The sequence below is a fragment of the Idiotropiscis lumnitzeri genome, chromosome 20 (assembly GCF_059441095.1).
Source record: "Idiotropiscis lumnitzeri isolate Australia: NSW breed Sydney's pygmy pipehorse chromosome 20, RoL_Ilum_1.0, whole genome shotgun sequence".
In the NCBI taxonomy this organism is placed as follows: domain Eukaryota; kingdom Metazoa; phylum Chordata; class Actinopteri; order Syngnathiformes; family Syngnathidae; genus Idiotropiscis; species Idiotropiscis lumnitzeri.
This window is the reverse complement of record NC_142410.1, coordinates 11,398,987-11,419,652: the sequence shown is the minus strand read 5'-3', so window position 1 is coordinate 11,419,652 and position 20,666 is coordinate 11,398,987. Positions and strand designations below refer to the sequence as shown.

Below are 20,666 nucleotides of genomic sequence, written 5' to 3'. Positions count from 1 at the left end.
CTTGTTGTGCAATAACTGCGGCGAAAATGTTGACACACCTCATCCGAGTACGTGTGGTTTTGTTTTTTTTTTTAAGGCAGATAGCACTTCTTTTATTTAATATTTAAATTTTTTGTTACGGATTTTATCGTGTGTTGTAATTTATAGTCCTAACGTTTGCGAAAAAAAATTTCATCTGTTGCTGAAACTAACCCTCATAAGTATTGCTCAATATTACAAAAAAGTTCACTTGCATCTCTGATTTAAAAAAAAAAAAAAAAAAGATTAAAAATGCCTTGAGCGGTGTTATCATCATAAAACACACATCGCACGTGGGTTCAACGACCTTGCACGTGTTTAATGGTCACGAAGTTTAAATTGTGAAAAGAATCCCAAAAATATTTCCCCGCTGTGAACGTGTTGTGTCGTCCACAATCCCGAATATCGTCGGGTGCGCCGAGACGCCGAGATCCCTTCGTCTTTGTTTACACTCGACGCGAGCCATTCATAAATTTTCTTCCCTGCCTGCGTAAGAGGAAGTGTGCCTCTCGGGCCGCGCGCTCCTTTGCGCTCCATTCATAAAAAAAAAAAAAAATACAGTCCCCCCCTTTTGCGCCCTCGTCCTTCTTTCCAAGTGGATACTCCAAAGCCCTCCCTCCCTTCCTGTGTGTGTGTGTGTGCGTGGGGGTGTGTGTGTCAAATTCTCTGCTCTTTTACACACACACACACACAGAGAGAGAGAGTTTGAGTGTTCCAAGATGTGAACTAATCCAGTGATTTCTGAGCTGTATGGGACGATTGTTTGGTTTTGTGCCTTGCAGTAATTACGTAGGAAGTTGCGGCCATCGAGCGCCGTTGCACTCCTTTTCAGGAAGACGACGCAAAGGAGAGCAAGGAGCCGCCGGAGTGAATGGCGAGCGGAAGCAAGCGTCGAGCTGCTCCGAACTCCTTCACACAACCGGCAATTTTTGCACGCTCTTTTTTTTTTTTGGCTACTAATATGTTCACCATGAGTGGCGGTGGAGATTGTGCGGCGACACATCATCCGTAGGGTGAAACTAACCTGTCTGACGACGGTCGAAACTCTGCTCACGTTTCGCTATGAGTTGAGATTCATTTGCACTTTGCTTCCTTTTGTTGATGATCGACGTGTTGCGAAAAGAGAACAAATTAGGTGGCTGCTCTCAGTCAGGTCATTGTGAAGATGTTCTGATTCATTAAAGCAGGGACAATGGTGGCCAGGTGCAAGCATGTCCATATTTGGCACTGGTTGCTAAGCGACCAAAGTAGTAGTAGCCTGCTTATGGCTTACATGAAAAAAAGAACCAAATTACAAACTTTCTTTTCCTTAAATCGAGCTTAAAATGACGTCGTCGTCCCTGCAGCACTTCACTCACGTGGACCTCCTCTTGTTGAACGAGCAACCGAGGCGGGACGACTGAGCACCTCCCTCCTCCTCCTCCTCCTCTTTCTCGCCTCCGGAACATGCAGCTCCATCGCTGCTGTCGTCCTTTTCTTTTTCCGAAATAGAGGTGCTACGCAACAGCAAAAACAGCCAGGTGCCTGCCAGCGACTAGCGCGCAAGCCACCAACGCGACGCCTCTTTCTGGCACGCTTGACTCCTCGCAGTTCGGCGCATGCGCGCGCACACACACGCAGTGGCGGTTTTATGAATGGGCTGCTTGTGAAAAGCCAGCTGAGGTTGGCGAGCCCCCATTCACAGCACCCAAGAGACGCTGGTGTTTGCGCCCCCACACACAAACACACACACACCTTTTTTTTTGTTTTTGTTTTTTTTACAGCATTGCGTCATCTTTTGATGTCATTTATTTACAGTCGTGAAATAAATAACCTTTTGGTACATTTGCGGAATCCAAACAATCCTCCGTTCTTCTGATCTTGATGGCCCAAAAAACTGTTGCAATGAAGGGAGGAGCTTCGTTTAGTCATTCCACGGCCCTGTCTAATTGGAAAGTAGTGCTTTGCCGCCATATTGTGACTTCTATAGCGTCAGTAACAAATTAGTTGTAGAAGAAGACCTGACGTGCTGCTTTATTGCCATTAAGCAGTTCATGAAACACCTGAATGAAGGAGGGGGGGGGTGAAGTGGGGTCAGGAGCAAAGCTTTATAAATGAGCACGAGTGTGTGTGTGTGTTATAGTAGTGTGTGTGTGTGTATGTGTGTGGCTCCGCTTACTCTTCTTGGAACTATGGACAAAAGGGCTCATGATGATGATGATGATGATGATGATGATGATGAAGAGAAGTCTTCCATTTGAAGTTGTCATGTGGAGACGGGCTGATGCGTTCAAATGTTGCCAGGAAAATCAGTTTCAGTCCTCATTTGTTTTTTTTGCCACAAAGTAAGATGAGCTGATTTTGGCCGCCATTCCTCTCCAGTTTACACACACAGAGTGCACATGATTATCTTGACCCCCTGACACAAGCCTGTAGGCGTGCTGGTGGGGGTTTGGGGGGGGGGTAGCAGAGTGTAGCACATCGATCCTCAGCCACCCCCCCTCGCCCCAACAGAGCAACTGATAGATGACTTGATAGAGATAAAGTGCAGATAAATCAGCTCGGGGGGAAGAGAGTTAAGACACGTGCGGGTCAAATTGTGTCGTGAAGCATTTAGAGATCTCCATCATGATATTGAGATGGGGGGGGGGTGACGGAGGGGGGGTGGCGAGAGGGCTTGCTAAGAGGATCAGCAAGAATTGCGTGTTGCTAATTTCCAGTCAGTGGTGTCTTTGTATGCTAAAGTGAAGCATACTCCAAAGTCAGTTTTCGTTATTTTTCGCTAAATTTGTGTGTGTGTGTTTGTGCGTGGGGGGGGGTGTTAATGATTTATTATATAATATTACAAAGGGCACAATTGCTCACTTGGGTTAAGCAAGACGTTAGTCAAGTCATACAATTTTTCTTGGTCACAGTATACTCGCCTATTAGCCACTTAGCGCGCATTAGCTGTGCTTTGGTTAGCTTGCTAGCTTTGTTGCTGTATTAACACGTTTGCAATCACATATTTTGTCGATAGTCCCGAAGTAGTCTCCATATTGTACATTAGTTTGTCTTCTCAGTGAAACACTTTATTGACATCGGCAAGCGTGCTAGCTATTAAGCTAATGTAGCTTACATTTGACACTTCATGAAACTGTTCATCATTTTTGTATATATATATATATTTTTTTTTTTTATATAGAAAACTGAACTGTTTGTCTTCTTTAAGAATGTGAAACAAAATCCAACTTGTTAGTCGAGGTCCTGCTGTACATTGTGGTCGTTGTATATGACGCGGCATGCTGTTCCCCGCGTTTAGCTAAGCCAACGGTTCCTCCCTGAAGCGCCTTTGCGTGCAAAATAATCCCATCAAGCAGCGGGAGCTCATTATATCATCTCACAAACGTGTGGAGTCATCGATTGCTACATTAAGCGGGGGGCGGCTATATTGAGAGTGGGGGAGGGGCTGAGGAGTCAATATGGTGTCAAATTAATTACATCCCACCCTCGCCTATAGCGAGATGTCGCTCAGGCCGCGCGTGTTCCGCGACAGGGATGTATTGTCCTGCATCGTGAGCGTCAGATTTACGGCGGCTCGATGGAAGTCAGAAGTGCAAACGCGGCACGTTTGGAAGTGAAGTGGACAGCGGGGAGAACACGTCACGATGTTGACGCATCGCGTCAAGACGCTCGCAAGGTTTATCGCCCTCTTTAGTGCGGGACACATCCAAACGAGACCATCATTTACAACGGAATGATCTTCTGTAGTCAAAGGCGGCAAAAGTACTCACACTTAAGTACAAGTACCGATAAAGCAACATCGATGCTAGTTTCGTTAGCCCGTCCGTGGCATTTTCCATTGTGTGTTAGCGTTAAGCTAGCGGACATTTTTAAGGGAATGTTTTGTGATTTACTTAAAGACGCAAAGTGTACTTCTCTTTAAACACAAAATAAATACTTGTTTATTTTTGACAAAATAAGAAGAGACAACTAATAAGACGCAAAAGTTAAGATCGCTGAAAAATCGACCTTGGTCAGTCGAGGTGAAGACTTTCTGTCGTGCTGCGTGGCGACACGCTCGGACAAGTGGCTTCTCACCCTGGCTGACAAAAAGTGGCGTTTCCACGCACAGGGAAGTGAGAGTGTGACATTTGCAGAAAACCACGGCAACGGATGACGCCATGTCCGCTTCCTGTTGGCCAACGTTTGTCACCCTCGCTGTTGGCAAGAGGCCGCGACGGCGCAACAAGTCGCTTTGCTGATGTTGCACTCGTCTCCTTTCTCAGATTTTGTTTGAATAATAAATAATAATAAACTTGACATATGGACTTTTTGGGAAAAATACGGTTTTGCATCTCAAGGTGTTGGCAAGGCTCGAGTCATCCGTCGTCGTTTCCCGTCCATGCGGTTAAAATTCCCGACATCAGATAAGAGAGCACATCGGCGTGACGGTGACCGCGTCGCGCTCGTCGCGCTCGTCCTCGTCGGCTTTCCTGACTGCGCGTCGACCCGAGAGGAGCGCACATGCCGCGCACATGTTTGCAATGTTGCCTCACTTCCTCTCCCGCCTCGCTGTCTCGCTGTGATTTACAATTCCACAAAGCAGAAATAGATTGATGACATTCTAATTGCTTTTGTGTGTTTTTTCTTTTCTTTTTTTTTTTTTGTGGCATAATCTCCTTTACGTAAAGATGCTGCAAAACTGCAAATGGTTCAGCCTTTGCTTTTTTTCCAGTGAAGCGCAAAGACTGCAAAAATTTGTACTCACGCCAGCATCAGCACACAATATGACTAACATCGAATCCTAGAAAGAGAAACCTTATATCTGTTTTTTTTTATTTTACGTTAACTTTGGTGGCTCTCAGATTGAAAATTGAAATTGCTGTTTTGTTAGATGAAATTTGGTGTTTGGCAGCATATACAAACATTTTTTTTTTTGCATTGCCGTGTCAGGTTTCTGTTGGCGAGTTTTGCAAACATTTCTTTTGCAAGGTCCAAAAACAACAAAACGATGTTTCCCCCCCCAAAAAAAGATTTTGTTGGCCGTGGCGGCTTTTATTTGCTCAGAGTGCGCATTCATGTTTCTCATGGCAGCGGTTATATATTATTATTCTAAAACAAAGAAGCAAAGGTGTGCAATTCCAACGCGTCTCTCCACACGGCTTTCGTTGACGCAAGCTTATTTTAGCGCGTCGCTCTCACCCGCGTTTGTGTGTTTTCGCAATCCCGCAGGAATCCACTCGACGTGAATTCCCAGTGGTGCGCCTCAGCTGAGAGGCTCATTGTGCGCTGGATGGATTGGGTGGGTGTGGGGGGGGGCATCCCGGCCCAGCTCGGCCCGGCCGCCTCTTGTGATTTGTTTGTGGTGTGTGTGTTGAATGGGAAGCCCCCCCGCCCCCCCTCGCTGATGTAATGATCCCTTCACTTCCTAAAGCACTCAGCCATGACCATCACCTTCCTCCACCCTCACCGCAGTTCACATTTGCATATGTAAAAGTACGCCCCCGCCTTCAGCCGGTTGGGAGTCGTCCCCTGTAGCCCCCCACCCCCTCACCCCCCCAGCCGACAATAGGCAGTTGCTCTGACATTCCGGCAAATAGACGGACGGGAGCAGGTCTTTTGAGTTTAGCTCTCAAAGGAGCTGCCGGGAATCTTCGGGACTTGACGTCTGGTCAACTTCAATCGCAACATCTGCTTTCCTTCATTTGTCCTTCTCGGCGCAAGTTTTTTTTTTCCACGTCCTGGTTGTCCAAATAATGGCCGTGAGCCGGAGGCGGCGGGACTCGAGTCACATGACTTGACTCAAATCGGACTGGACTTGACTTGGTTTTCATTCGGTGGCGAACGTGCGAATATTTCTTATCGTGATGATCGGATCGGTGGACTTGAGTCGTGACTTCGTTAATCCAAGCGATGACCTGACTGGGCTCGATTTGATTTGCTTGATTTGGACTCGTTCAGGATTTTGTCACACGTACTGTATGCACCTTGCAACTCCGCCACGAGCTAAAAACATCCCCGCGAGGACGTCACGACGCATCGCAAATAAAAATCCGAAAAAAACACGACTCTCGCTTTCTCTCACTCGCTCTCGTTCTCTCTTTCTGGTTCTTCTTCCGTTTACATGACCGGCCCTGCCGTTGTAAATGTCGACGCCATCATTTATTTTTGGAAGTGGATGTTTGATTTGAGGAAAGTTGCCAGAAAATGATCCGTCGGTTGTGCACGGCAACCCGATGAAACGACGAGCTCTTTCACTTTCGGGCCACACATGCTTGCCGCTCGGCCGTTTTTTTTTTTTTATATGAATGAAACGCAGCGTGCAATTCTCTGGGCCGGATGAAACGACGAGCTCTTTCACTTTCGGGCCACACATGCTTGCCGCTCGGCCGTTTTTTTTTTTTTTTTATGAATGAAACGCAGCGTGCAATTCTCTGGGCCGGCCCCGCACGCAGGCGCGCAGCAGCACAGACGCAGGTACACACCCATGGAGATTCCAGACACGCACATGAATGAACGCACCCCTCCCCCAAGTGGAAGTGCACAGCTGCTGCTGTTTACCCTGCCGGGACCAGAAAAACATCCTGTACACGTCTCGGGCCCAAAGCCTCCCCTCACATAATAAACACCAGCCCTCGGCACAGCTTGAAGCTTCACTTTGGATGTTTTTCTTTGAGAGGTGGGGGGGGGGGTGCATGAGAATGTTCCACCAAGAACCCCCCCACCACCAGCCCAGTCCAGCTTCCCCTTTGAGTGACAGCTCGCTTTGAGTGTGCAGATGTGAGGCTTCCCGATCGTGTCAATAACAGCTGACGCGTGATTGGCCGCGTTGCGCTACAAGTCAACATCTGGTTGCAAATAGGAAAGAATTCCAACTTTTTTTTTTTCTGTGTGATTAAGTGTGTGTGTGTGCGCGCGCATAGTTGGCACGCAGGTGTGACGTTTGCTTTGGTGGCAGACTTGTTTAGCTTTGAGGGAAGTTGGCTGTTGTGTCTGCAAAGTGGGCGCCGAGACTTTGGCCTGGAATGTGCTCGTGTGTTCACGCCACACGCACACACAAGCACCGCGTTGCGTGTGAAACACGTTCAAGTGCTTGAATGGAAATATCCTGAACTACTTTTGTGGATAATCGTACTCGAGTGACACCAAACAAAGGTCACGCGTGTTGTTCATGTTTTTACAGGAAAGTCTTCACGTCCCCAAGTAAATTGTGACAACAAATTTGACACGACAGAGCCAAATTTGAAATATTACAAAAATTGTCCAAATAACCAGAAACATTTTGATGATTTTTTTTTTTTTACGGAAATGCTTTTGATGCCTTTGGCTAACTGTGTGTCTTTGGTCTCTTGTGTGTGTTGACAGCGGTGGCCTTTCACAGTCCGCCCGTCACCATCAAGAAGGAGCCGCAGAGTCCGGGTTCGGACCCCAGCCAGTCGTGCAGCCACAAGCCCAATTTTGGCTACGCTGCCAATGGGGAGCAGTGCCTTTATGCCAGGTGAGCATCAGAACACCCTCTGAAAGGTTCTCGTCACGGCCCAGAGAGGTTCTTGTCACCAAGGAAGGTTTTAGCCCTGAAAGAAATTCAGGTCCCAAGAGAGTCGAAGGCATTGTTAGTCAGAAATGTCTCCCCGTCAAATTATATCGGAGGTCTTATTTGCATGTCTTCCACAGTGCCTCTGAGCAAAAAAGGGGCGGGGCAGGGGGGTCCAAGCGGTCCTGCCCGGGCACCCCCATGTCGCCCATGCAGCAGCATTACTCGCCCAAACCCGCGGCGGCCGGCCGGCCCGACGCCGGCTACATGAACGCCGCCGCCGCTTCGCAGCCGCTGCCGAGCAACACGTACCCCCTCAATGCCAGGTCAGCCTCAAGCGGACACCCCAAATTTTTGGCCGCTCGTGTGAATTGCAAACGTTAATCCTCTCGCTCACCTCCAGATATCAGGGCCCCTCAGGAGACCCCATGTGCCCGCCATTCCCCGCTGCCTCGCAAGCCTTCCAGCGAATGCCCTCCGCCTCGGCAGGACACGGCTGCGGGGGTGGAGGCGGGGCTGGGGGCGGCGGCTACCACCGGCAGCACTCGGACACCTGCATGCCCTACCTGCAGCAGAGCTTCAAACAAGAATATATGGACCCCCTCTACGAGCGGGCGGGACACGTGGGGGCGCACGGCACCGGACGAGGGCACGGGATGCCGCCCCACGGACCCCAACACCCGCATTCGCAGGTGCACCCGCACAGGTTCCCGCCGGCACATATGATGGTCAAGCAGGAGCCCACAGACTACACCTACGACACAGGTGAGAAGTGGGCACGAGACAAGGAAATACACACAATAGCTAAAAAGGAACGTTAGAGCCAGACTGGAAAAAAAATCCAACATTTTGGGAATACATGTTCTATGTTTTTAGAATATTTTGGAGATAAAATATATATGTATATGTTTTTTAAAAAAACACATTTTCAGTTAAAAAATATTTACAAAAATATCTTAAAAATGTTTATGTAGAATAAAATTGTAAATTACTAAAAAGCAAGAAAAAAGTGATTGTACTCAGGAGAAAAAAAGATCATTCTAAAAATTAAAACATTTTATTTTATTATGACTGAAGGAAAAAGCTTTTTTTTCCCCATGATTTATTTTTAATTTTTTTAGATCAAAATTGTGACAAAAATTAGCTCAAATATGAGTAGTCGGGCCACACCGAAAAAAAAGCGAAAACTTTTCAAGAAAAAAATGTAACCCTACCACTACCCCTTGACCCCTGACCCCTAACCATAACCATAACCCTAACATTAACACTAACCCTACCCCAAACCCTAAACCCTAACCTTAACCCCTAACCTAACAATATTTTTCTCCAGTTTCTTTTTATTTGAAACTGTGACAATTTTTAAAATGTATTCTTGAAATCCTTTTTTTTCCCCCACTACGTCCACATGTATATATTTTTAAATACAGAACAGTCTCATTCGGATAGGAAGCAAAGTAGACGTCTTGAGTGTGTTCTAGGCGAAAAATATCCAAACTTATACTGACTTGATGGAATAAATAGTAGTGAGGCCAAATTTCAGTCCCCAAACCGCTTTTTGTCGTCTCAGCAAGCATTGGAACAAAATGTCCGTAAAGAAGCAAACTTTTTCTCCTCCTCCCCTCCACTTCACTCCTCGGACACTCGAGGAAAAAAAAAAAAGTTATTTTCTGGCACGTTTGCACCTTCTCCTTCCTGCTCTCCAAAGTCTTCCCTCCTCGCCATACTTCCCGCCTCCCTCCCTGGATGCGGTGGAGGAATTTCATTGAGAAAATGGAGGGCAGAGGAAAGACTAGAGTCCCCGGCGGAGGCCGCAAGGTTTCACGTTGCACCGGTGGCTTCCTTTTGCTGCAGCCCCATCAACTCATAATGGAAAAATGAGTGCGGCCGCAGTAACCCGAACCTCTCGCGAGGGCGGGCGGGAAGGGGAGGGGGGCAGGGTATGAAGCAGTTTTGAACAACAACAAGCTACAAGCACAAACCAGCTCTTCCATGCAAAACCAGCTCTGAGTTACCAAAAAAAGTCAAGTCTTAGACGAACCCGAAGACCGCCAGTCAACTCTTGTCGACGCCCACCCGCCTCGGCGTCCAGCCAATCGCCGGTGCCGCCGCTTCCGAGTCAGCGGGCGTGACCCGTTCGGAGGTGGCAGCCATATTGAAAATGACGTCTACGAAGTGAAAGGGTCACCTGATGCCAGAACGGTCAGAAAGAAATGAATCATTTTCCCAAAGGGAAATAAACAAAATCAAAATAAAAACAATTCCAAAATGGCGCCCCCATATTTACTTTGGAAAAAAATTAAAATTGAGAATTCTTTTGTTCGTTGTTGGTGGAAAACGTTTTAACCTGGAACACTACTCAAGAAGAAAAATATCAAACAAATTTTTTCCTTTAAATTTTGTTGTAATTTCACTACTTTTTCTGGGGGGAAAAACATCCACCCTTTTTTCTAAAGTAGAAAAAAAAATCTTTTTTTGTGCGACGTTTTTGGCACCGAAAACAAATCTTACCTTGTTTTAAAAATAAAAAAATTAAAATAACATAATTTCTCTTTTTTTTTCTTGAAAGATAGCTTACCGTTATCAAAACATTTCTTGTATATAATTATTACTGGGTTTTAAAAAAATACAAAAAACTTGCGGAGTGTGAGTTTTCATTCATGAAATAATAATAGCAGCTTTGATACAATATGAAAATAAAACAATTGATGTGATAACTTGCACTGATTATTGCGAACTATTGAAATGTAACAAAGACACTCGCTCTGTCGCATCGCTTGCGCGCGCACACCGACACACACACACACACACACACACACACAACGCTCTCAATGGCATCTTATCGGGAGCGTTGCATTCCGCCACAGTGACTCACTGCTGCACCTTTTGTGCTTATTATGCTCGCTTGTTTTTGTTCCTGGGATTGACACAAACACACACACACCCCCACACACACACACACACTATCATGATTGCATTCACTTTATCTACGGTTTACCTGCAATTATTTGACTTCTTTTATGAAGCTATCAGGCTCTACACTCATTTCAAGATTCAGTTTGAATAAATGTTTGATTTGGCATTTCTTTCTTTTTTTGGCAGATGTGTCTGGTTGCTCTTCCATGTACCACCACAGCGAAGCCTACGCCAACCCTCAGCCGGCCTCCGAAGGTAAAGAAGACACGACCAAATCTTGAGCATTTTTTTCTTTTGCCCTCCCTGAAGATTGATTTGACTCTTGGATTGGGGAACTTTTTTTTTAACTGTTTTCCTCACAATTTTTTGGGGTAAAAATAATCTTTTTTTTTTTTTCAAGAAATAGCCAACCATTTCCAAAGAACAAAAAAAAGTCACTTTTTTCCTCCTAGAATTAGTTTCCCTTGTTTCCACTTTACACAGAATCATGTTTTTCTTTGGGGTAAGAAAAAAAAAATCAATCTTTTTTTTTTACCAGCATTCTTTTTTTGAGGGGGGGACTTTTTTCCATGGAAAAAATATTTTTTCCTATAAAAATGTTTGTTCTCCCTTCGTTTCTTGAAAGAAGTGTCTCTTTATCCGAGGTAATAACCTTTTCCAAGAAAAATACTTATTTTCTGTGGCAAAAAGCAACATTTTTATCTTGACAAAAAAGTTTTTCAGATAAATATTTTTTACAACTGTAAATGCTTTACAAAGCTTGGAAATGAACTTTTTCTTCTCGCCATTTTATATTTTTGTCTGGAATTTTGTTTTGTAAAATGAAAAAAAATATGTTTGCATTAGGCTGTCCTTGTTCCTGTCGTAGTTTGTGAGTGGTTAGACTGCGACCCCAAAGTTCCTTCTGTTGAGACCGCAACAGGTTCTCCTTGATGCTCAAGAGCTTTCCGCATCGTTTTTGCTCCAAAACACTCTTGTTATGCAACCCACTGACGCTGACGCAAATGTGCTTGTCGTTGCCTAGGTTACGGGTTTGAGAACGACTCTCGCGTGGTCCCGGAGAAGTTTGAAGGTGAGTTATCGCTCCGGACGAAACACGAGATGCTCGACTTGAAGTTTAGCGGCTTTTATTTCAGCGTGAGAACTCGCCGCTGATGGTGCGGTGTGCCTCAGGGCACTGACGTGTGCCCCTTCTCCCTTGTTGCGCGTCTCGCATTTCCACGCTTGTTTATGGCGGACAGTCAACTGATATTGTTTAAAAAAAAAACAACCATGTATAGAAAGGGTTTTTTTTTTCGACAAAAAACGCCTTACTATACATGGTCGCTTTTTTTTTTTTTTTCCGACAAAAAACGCCTTACTATGCATGGTCGTTTTTTTTTTTTTTTAGCAAAAACGCCTTACTATACATGGTCATTTTTTTTTTTTTTTTTAGTAAAAAAACGCCTTACTATACATGGTCGTTTTTTTTTTTTAGTAAAAAAAACGCCTTACTATACATGGTCATTTTTTTTATTAGTAAAAAAACGCCTTACTATACATGGTAATTTTTTTTTTTTTTTAGTAAAAAAACGCCTTACTATACATGGTCGTTTTTTTATTAGCAAAAAACGCCTTACTATACATGGTCGTTTTTTTTTTTTAGTAAAAAAAACGCCTTACTATACATGGTCATTTTTTTTATTAGTAAAAAAACGCCTTACTATACATGGTCGTTTTTTTTTTTTAGTAAAAAAAAACGCCTTACTATACATGGTCATTTTTTTTATTATTAAAAAAACGCCTTACTATACATGGTCGTTTTTTTATTAGCAAAAAACGCCTTACTATACATGGTCGGTTTTTTTTTTTTAGTAAAAAAAACGCCTTACTATACATGGTCGTTTTTTTATTAGCAAAAAACGCCTTACTATACATGGTCGTTTTTTTTTTTTAGTAAAAAAAACGCCTTACTATACATGGTCATTTTTTTTATTAGTAAAAAAACGCCTTACTATACATGGTGTTTTTTTTTTTTTTGTAAAAAAAACACCTTACTTTTTTACTATTTTTTTTATTAGCAAAAACGCCTTAGTATACATGGTCGTTTTTTTTTTTTTTTTTAGCAAAAAACGCCTTACTATACATGGTCGTTTTTTTTTCGCAAAAACGCCTTACTATACATGGTTGTTTTTTTTCCGCAAAAACGCCTTACTATACATGGTCATTTTTTTTTTTTTTTTTAGTAAAAAAACGCCTTACTATACATGGTTGTTTTTTTTTTTAGCAAAAACGCCTTACTATACATGGTCATTTTTTTTTTTTTTTTTAGTAAAAAAACGCCTTACTATACATGGTCGTTTTTTTTTTTAGTAAAAAAAACGCCTTACTATACATGGTCATTTTTTTTATTAGTAAAAAAACGCCTTACTATACATGGTCGTTTTTTTTTTTTAGTAAAAAAAACACCTTACTATACATGGTCATTTTTTTTATTAGTAAAAAAACGCCTTACTATACATGGTTGTTTTTTTTTTTTAGTAAAAAAACGCCTTACTATACATGGTGTTTTTTTTTTTGTAAAAAAAAACACCTTACTTTTTTACTATTTTTTTTATTAGCAAAAACGCCTTAGTATACATGGTCATTTTTTTTTTTTTTTTTAGCAAAAAACGCCTTACTATACATGGTCGTTTTTTTTCGCAAAAACGCCTTAGTATACATGGTCGTTTTTTTGGGGGTTTTTTTCGACAAAAAACGCCTTACTATACATGGTCGTTTTTTTTTTTTAGTAATAAAACGCCTTACTATACATGGTCATTTTTTTATTAGCAAAAACGCCTTAGTATACATGGTCGTTTTTTTTTGTTTTTTTTTTCGCAAAAACGCCTTACTATACGTGGTCGTTTTTTTATTAGCAAAAAAGCCTTACTATACATGGTCGTTTTTTTTTTTTAGTAAAAAAAACGCCTTACTATACATGGTTGTTTTTTTTTTTAGCAAAAAACGCCTTACTATACATGGTCGTTTTTTTTCGCAAAAACGCCTTACTATACATGGTTGTTTTTTTTTTTTTTAGCAAAAACGCCTTACTATACATGGTCATTTTTTTTTTTAGCAAAAACGCCTTACTATACATGGTCATTTTTTTTTTTTTTTTTAGTAAAAAAACGCCTTACTATACATGGTCGTTTTTTTTTTTTAGTAAAAAAAACGCCTTACTATACATGGTCATTTTTTTTATTAGTAAAAAAACGCCTTACTATACATGGTCGTTTTTTTTTTTTAGTAAAAAAAACGCCTTACTATACATGGTCATTTTTTTTATTAGTAAAAAAACGCCTTACTATACATGGTTGTTTTTTTTTTTTAGTAAAAAAACGCCTTACTATACATGGTGTTTTTTTTTTTGTAAAAAAAAACACCTTACTTTTTTACTATTTTTTTTATTAGCATAAACGCCTTAGTATACATGGTCATTTTTTTTTTTTTTTTAGCAAAAAACGCCTTACTATACATGGTCGTTTTTTTTCGCAAAAACGCCTTAGTATACATGGTCGTTTTTTTGGGGGGTTTTTTTCGACAAAAAACGCCTTACTATACATGGTCGTTTTTTTTTTTTAGTAAAAAAACGCCTTACTATACATGGTCGTTTTTTTTCGCAAAAACGCCTTACTATACATGGTTGTTTTTTTTTTTAGCAAAAACGCCTTACTATACATGGTCATTTTTTTTTTTAGCAAAAACGCCTTACTATACATGGTCATTTTTTTTTTTTTTTTTTTAGTAAAAAAACGCCTTACTATACATGGTCGTTTTTTTTTTTTAGTAAAAAAACGCCTTACTATACATGGTCGTTTTTTTTTTTTAGTAAAAAAAACGCCTTACTATACATGGTCGTTTTTTTTTTTAGTAAAAAAAACGCCTTACTATACATGGTCATTTTTTTTATTAGTAAAAAAACGCCTTACTATACATGGTCGTTTTTTTTTTTTAGTAAAAAAAACACCTTACTATACATGGTCATTTTTTTTATTAGTAAAAAAACGCCTTACTATACATGGTTGTTTTTTTTTTTTAGTAAAAAAACGCCTTACTATACATGGTGTTTTTTTTTTTGTAAAAAAAAACACCTTACTTTTTTACTATTTTTTTTATTAGCAAAAACGCCTTAGTATACATGGTCATTTTTTTTTTTTTTTTTAGCAAAAAACGCCTTACTATACATGGTCGTTTTTTTTCGCAAAAACGCCTTAGTATACATGGTCGTTTTTTTGGGGGTTTTTTTCGACAAAAAACGCCTTACTATACATGGTCGTTTTTTTTTTTTAGTAATAAAACGCCTTACTATACATGGTCATTTTTTTATTAGCAAAAACGCCTTAGTATACATGGTCGTTTTTTTTTGTTTTTTTTTTCGCAAAAACGCCTTACTATACGTGGTCGTTTTTTTATTAGCAAAAAAGCCTTACTATACATGGTCGTTTTTTTTTTTTAGTAAAAAAAACGCCTTACTATACATGGTTGTTTTTTTTTTTTAGCAAAAAACGCCTTACTATACATGGTCGTTTTTTTTCGCAAAAACGCCTTACTATACATGGTTGTTTTTTTTTTTTTTAGCAAAAACGCCTTACTATACATGGTCATTTTTTTTTTTAGCAAAAACGCCTTACTATACATGGTCATTTTTTTTTTTTTTTTTAGTAAAAAAACGCCTTACTATACATGGTCGTTTTTTTTTTTTAGTAAAAAAAACGCCTTACTATACATGGTCATTTTTTTTATTAGTAAAAAAACGCCTTACTATACATGGTCGTTTTTTTTTTTTAGTAAAAAAAACGCCTTACTATACATGGTCATTTTTTTTATTAGTAAAAAAACGCCTTACTATACATGGTTGTTTTTTTTTTTTAGTAAAAAAACGCCTTACTATACATGGTGTTTTTTTTTTTGTAAAAAAAAACACCTTACTTTTTTACTATTTTTTTTATTAGCAAAAACGCCTTAGTATACATGGTCATTTTTTTTTTTTTTTTAGCAAAAAACGCCTTACTATACATGGTCGTTTTTTTTCGCAAAAACGCCTTAGTATACATGGTCGTTTTTTTGGGGGGTTTTTTTCGACAAAAAACGCCTTACTATACATGGTCGTTTTTTTTTTTTAGTAAAAAAACGCCTTACTATACATGGTCGTTTTTTTTCGCAAAAACGCCTTACTATACATGGTTGTTTTTTTTTTTAGCAAAAACGCCTTACTATACATGGTCATTTTTTTTTTTAGCAAAAACGCCTTACTATACATGGTCATTTTTTTTTTTTTTTTTTTAGTAAAAAAACGCCTTACTATACATGGTCGTTTTTTTTTTTTAGTAAAAAAAACGCCTTACTATACATGGTCATTTTTTTTATTAGTAAAAAAACGCCTTACTATACATGGTCGTTTTTTTTTTTTAGTAAAAAAAACGCCTTACTATACATGGTCATTTTTTTTATTAGTAAAAAAACGCCTTACTATACATGGTTGTTTTTTTATTTTAGTAAAAAAACGCCTTACTATACATGGTGTTTTTTTTTTTTGTAAAAAAAAACACCTTACTTTTTTACTATTTTTTTTATTAGCAAAAACGCCTTAGTATACATGGTCATTTTTTTTTTTTTTTTAGCAAAAAACGCCTTACTATACATGGTCGTTTTTTTTTCGCAAAAACGCCTTAGTATACATGGTCGTTTTTTTGGGGGTTTTTTTTCGACAAAAAACGCCTTACTATACATGGTCGTTTTTTTTTTTTAGTAAAAAAACGCCTTACTATACATGGTCGTTTTTTTTCGCAAAAACGCCTTACTATACATGGTTGTTTTTTTTTTTAGCAAAAACGCCTTACTATACATGGTCATTTTTTTTTTTTTTTTAGTAAAAAAACGCCTTACTATACATGGTCATTTTTTTTATTAGTAAAAAAACGCCTTACTATACATGGTCGTTTTTTTTTTTTAGTAAAAAAAACGCCTTACTATACATGGTCATTTTTTTTATTAGTAAAAAAACGCCTTACTATACATGGTTGTTTTTTTTTTTTAGTAAAAAAACGCCTTACTATACATGGTGTTTTTTTTTTTGTAAAAAAAAACACCTTACTTTTTTACTATTTTTTTTATTAGCAAAAACGCCTTAGTATACATGGTCATTTTTTTTTTTTTTTTAGCAAAAAACGCCTTACTATACATGGTCGTTTTTTTTCGCAAAAACGCCTTAGTATACATGGTCGTTTTTTTGGGGGGTTTTTTTCGACAAAAAACGCCTTACTATACATGGTCGTTTTTTTTTTTTAGTAAAAAAACGCCTTACTATACATGGTCGTTTTTTTTCGCAAAAACGCCTTACTATACATGGTTGGTTTTTTTTTTAGCAAAAACGCCTTACTATACATGGTCTTTTTTTTTTTTTAGCAAAAACGCCTTACTATACATGGTCATTTTTTTTTTTTTTTTTTTAGTAAAAAAACGCCTTACTATACATGGTCGTTTTTTTTTTTTAGTAAAAAAAACGCCTTACTATACATGGTCATTTTTTTTATTAGTAAAAAAACGCCTTACTATACATGGTCATTTTTTTTATTAGTAAAAAAACGCCTTACTATACATGGTTGTTTTTTTATTTTAGTAAAAAAACGCCTTACTATACATGGTTTTTTTTTTTTGTAAAAAAAAACACCTTACTTTTTTACTATTTTTTTTATTAGCAAAAACGCCTTAGTATACATGGTCATTTTTTTTTTTTTTTTAGCAAAAAACGCCTTACTATACATGGTCGTTTTTTTTCGCAAAAACGCCTTAGTATACATGGTCGTTTTTTTGGGGGTTTTTTTTCGACAAAAAACGCCTTACTATACATGGTCGTTTTTTTTTTTTAGTAAAAAAAACGCCTTACTATACATGGTCATTTTTTTTATTAGTAAAAAAACGCCTTACTATACATGGTTGTTTTTTTTTTTTAGTAAAAAAACGCCTTACTATACATGGTGTTTTTTTTTTTTGTAAAAAAAAACACCTTACTTTTTTACTATTTTTTTTATTAGCAAAAACGCCTTAGTATACATGGTCATTTTTTTTTTTTTTTTAGCAAAAAACGCCTTACTATACATGGTCGTTTTTTTTTCGCAAAAACGCCTTAGTATACATGGTCGTTTTTTTGGGGGGTTTTTTTCGACAAAAAACGCCTTACTATACATGGTCGTTTTTTTTTTTTAGTAAAAAAACGCCTTACTATACATGGTCGTTTTTTTTCGCAAAAACGCCTTACTATACATGGTTGTTTTTTTTTTTAGCAAAAACGCCTTACTATACATGGTCATTTTTTTTTTTTTTTTAGTAAAAAAACGCCTTACTATACATGGTCATTTTTTTTATTAGTAAAAAAACGCCTTACTATACATGGTCGTTTTTTTTTTTTAGTAAAAAAAACGCCTTACTATACATGGTCATTTTTTTTATTAGTAAAAAAACGCCTTACTATACATGGTTGTTTTTTTTTTTTAGTAAAAAAACGCCTTACTATACATGGTGTTTTTTTTTTTGTAAAAAAAAACACCTTACTTTTTTACTATTTTTTTTATTAGCAAAAACGCCTTAGTATACATGGTCATTTTTTTTTTTTTTTTTAGCAAAAAACGCCTTACTATACATGGTCGTTTTTTTTCGCAAAAACGCCTTAGTATACATGGTCGTTTTTTTGGGGGGTTTTTTTCGACAAAAAACGCCTTACTATACATGGTCGTTTTTTTTTTTTAGTAAAAAAACGCCTTACTATACATGGTCGTTTTTTTTCGCAAAAACGCCTTACTATACATGGTTGTTTTTTTTTTTAGCAAAAACGCCTTACTATACATGGTCTTTTTTTTTTTTAGCAAAAACGCCTTACTATACATGGTCATTTTTTTTTTTTTTTTTTTAGTAAAAAAACGCCTTACTATACATGGTCGTTTTTTTTTTTTAGTAAAAAAAACGCCTTACTATACATGGTCATTTTTTTTATTAGTAAAAAAACGCCTTACTATACATGGTCGTTTTTTTTTTTTAGTAAAAAAAACGCCTTACTATACATGGTCATTTTTTTTATTAGTAAAAAAACGCCTTACTATACATGGTTGTTTTTTTATTTTAGTAAAAAAACGCCTTACTATACATGGTTTTTTTTTTTTGTAAAAAAAAACACCTTACTTTTTTACTATTTTTTTTATTAGCAAAAACGCCTTAGTATACATGGTCATTTTTTTTTTTTTTTTAGCAAAAAACGCCTTACTATACATGGTCGTTTTTTTTCGCAAAAACGCCTTAGTATACATGGTCGTTTTTTTGGGGGTTTTTTTTCGACAAAAAACGCCTTACTATACATGGTCGTTTTTTTTTTTTAGTAAAAAAAACGCCTTACTATACATGGTCATTTTTTTTATTAGTAAAAAAAACGCCTTACTATACATGGTTGTTTTTTTTTTTTAGTAAAAAAACGCCTTACTATACATGGTGTTTTTTTTTTTTGTAAAAAAAAACACCTTACTTTTTTACTATTTTTTTTATTAGCAAAAACGCCTTAGTATACATGGTCATTTTTTTTTTTTTTTTTAGCAAAAAACGCCTTACTATACATGGTCGTTTTTTTTTCGCAAAAACGCCTTAGTATACATGGTCGTTTTTTTGGGGGTTTTTTTTCGACAAAAAACGCCTTACTATACATGGTCGTTTTTTTTTTTTAGTAAAAAAACGCCTTACTATACATGGTCGTTTTTTTTCGCAAAAACGCCTTACTATACATGGTTGTTTTTTTTTTTAGCAAAAACGCCTTACTATACATGGTCATTTTTTTTTTTTTTTTAGTAAAAAAACGCCTTACTATACATGGTCGTTTTTTTTTTTTAGTAAAAAAAACGCCTTACTATACATGGTCATTTTTTTTATTAGTAAAAAAACGCCTTACTATACATGGTCGTTTTTTTTTTTTAGTAAAAAAAACGCCTTACTATACATGGTCATTTTTTTTATTATTAAAAAAACGCCTTACTATACATGGTCGTTTTTTTATTAGCAAAAAACGCCTTACTATACATGGTCGTTTTTTTTTTTTAGTAAAAAAAACGCCTTACTATACATGGTCATTTTTTTTATTAGTAAAAAAAACGCCTTACTATACATGGTCATTTTTTTTATTAGTAAAAAAACGCCTTACTATACATGGTCATTTTTTTATTAGCAAAAACGCCTTAGTATACATGGTCGTTTTTTTTTAGCAAAAAACGCCTTACTATACATGGTCATTTTTTTTTTTTTTAGTAAAAAAAACGCCTTACTATACATGGTCATTTTTTTTATTAGTAAAAAACGCCTTACTATACATGGTTGTTTTTTTTTTTTAGTAAAAAAACGCCTTACTATACATGGTCGTTTTTTTTTTTTAGTAAAAAAACGCCTTACTATACATGGTCATTTTTTTATTAGCAAAAACGCCTTAGTATACATGGTCGTTTTTTTTCGCAAAAACGCCTTACTATACATGGTTGGTTTTTTTTTATAGCAAAAACGCCTTACTATACATGGTCTTTTTTATTTTTTTTTAGCAAAAAACGCCTTACTATACATGGTCATTTTTTTTTTTTTTTTTTAGTAAAAAAACGCCTTTATACATGGTCGTTTTTTTTTTGTAAAAAAAACACCTTACTTTTTTACTATTTTTTTTATTAGCAAAAACGCCTTAGTATACATGGTCATTTTTTTTTTTTTTAGTAAAAAAACGCCTTACTATACATGGTCATTTTTTTATTAGCAAAAAACGCCTTACTATACATGGTCATTTTTTTTTTTTTTAGTAAAAAAAACGCCTTACTATACATGGTCATTTTTTTTATTAGTAAAAAACGCCTTACTATACATGGTTGTTTTTTTTTTTTAGTAAAAAAACGCCTTACTATACATGGTCGTTTTTTTTCGCAAAAACGCCTTACTATACATGGTCTTTTTTTTTTTTTTTTTTAGTAAAAAAACGCCTTACTATACATGGTCGTTTTTTTTTTGTAAAAAAAACACCTTACTTTTTTACTATTTTTTTTATTAGCAAAAACGCCTTACTATGCATGGTCGTTTTTTTTTTAAGCAAAAAACGCCTCACTATACATGGTGGTTTTTATTTTTTGCAAATAAAACGCCTTACGATACATGGTTGAAGGGCTGTACATATATGAGCGTGTGCATGTGTATATAAGACATAACTCAA

At 37.5% G+C, this 20,666-nt stretch overlaps 1 protein-coding gene across 1 annotated transcript in view; it reads left to right on the top strand.

The window, feature by feature from the left end:
- The window catches only part of etv4 (ETS variant transcription factor 4), a 33,456-nt gene that overhangs the window by 10,607 nt on the left and 2,183 nt on the right, over positions 1–20,666 (top strand). Inside the window, exons 6-10 of the mRNA XM_088284032.1 lie at positions 7,345–7,477; positions 7,654–7,839; positions 7,917–8,278; positions 10,613–10,681; positions 11,451–11,498. Coding sequence (XP_088140158.1) covers positions 7,345–7,477; positions 7,654–7,839; positions 7,917–8,278; positions 10,613–10,681; positions 11,451–11,498 — 798 coding nt within the window. The remainder of the gene's footprint in view (positions 1–7,344; positions 7,478–7,653; positions 7,840–7,916; positions 8,279–10,612; positions 10,682–11,450; positions 11,499–20,666) is intronic.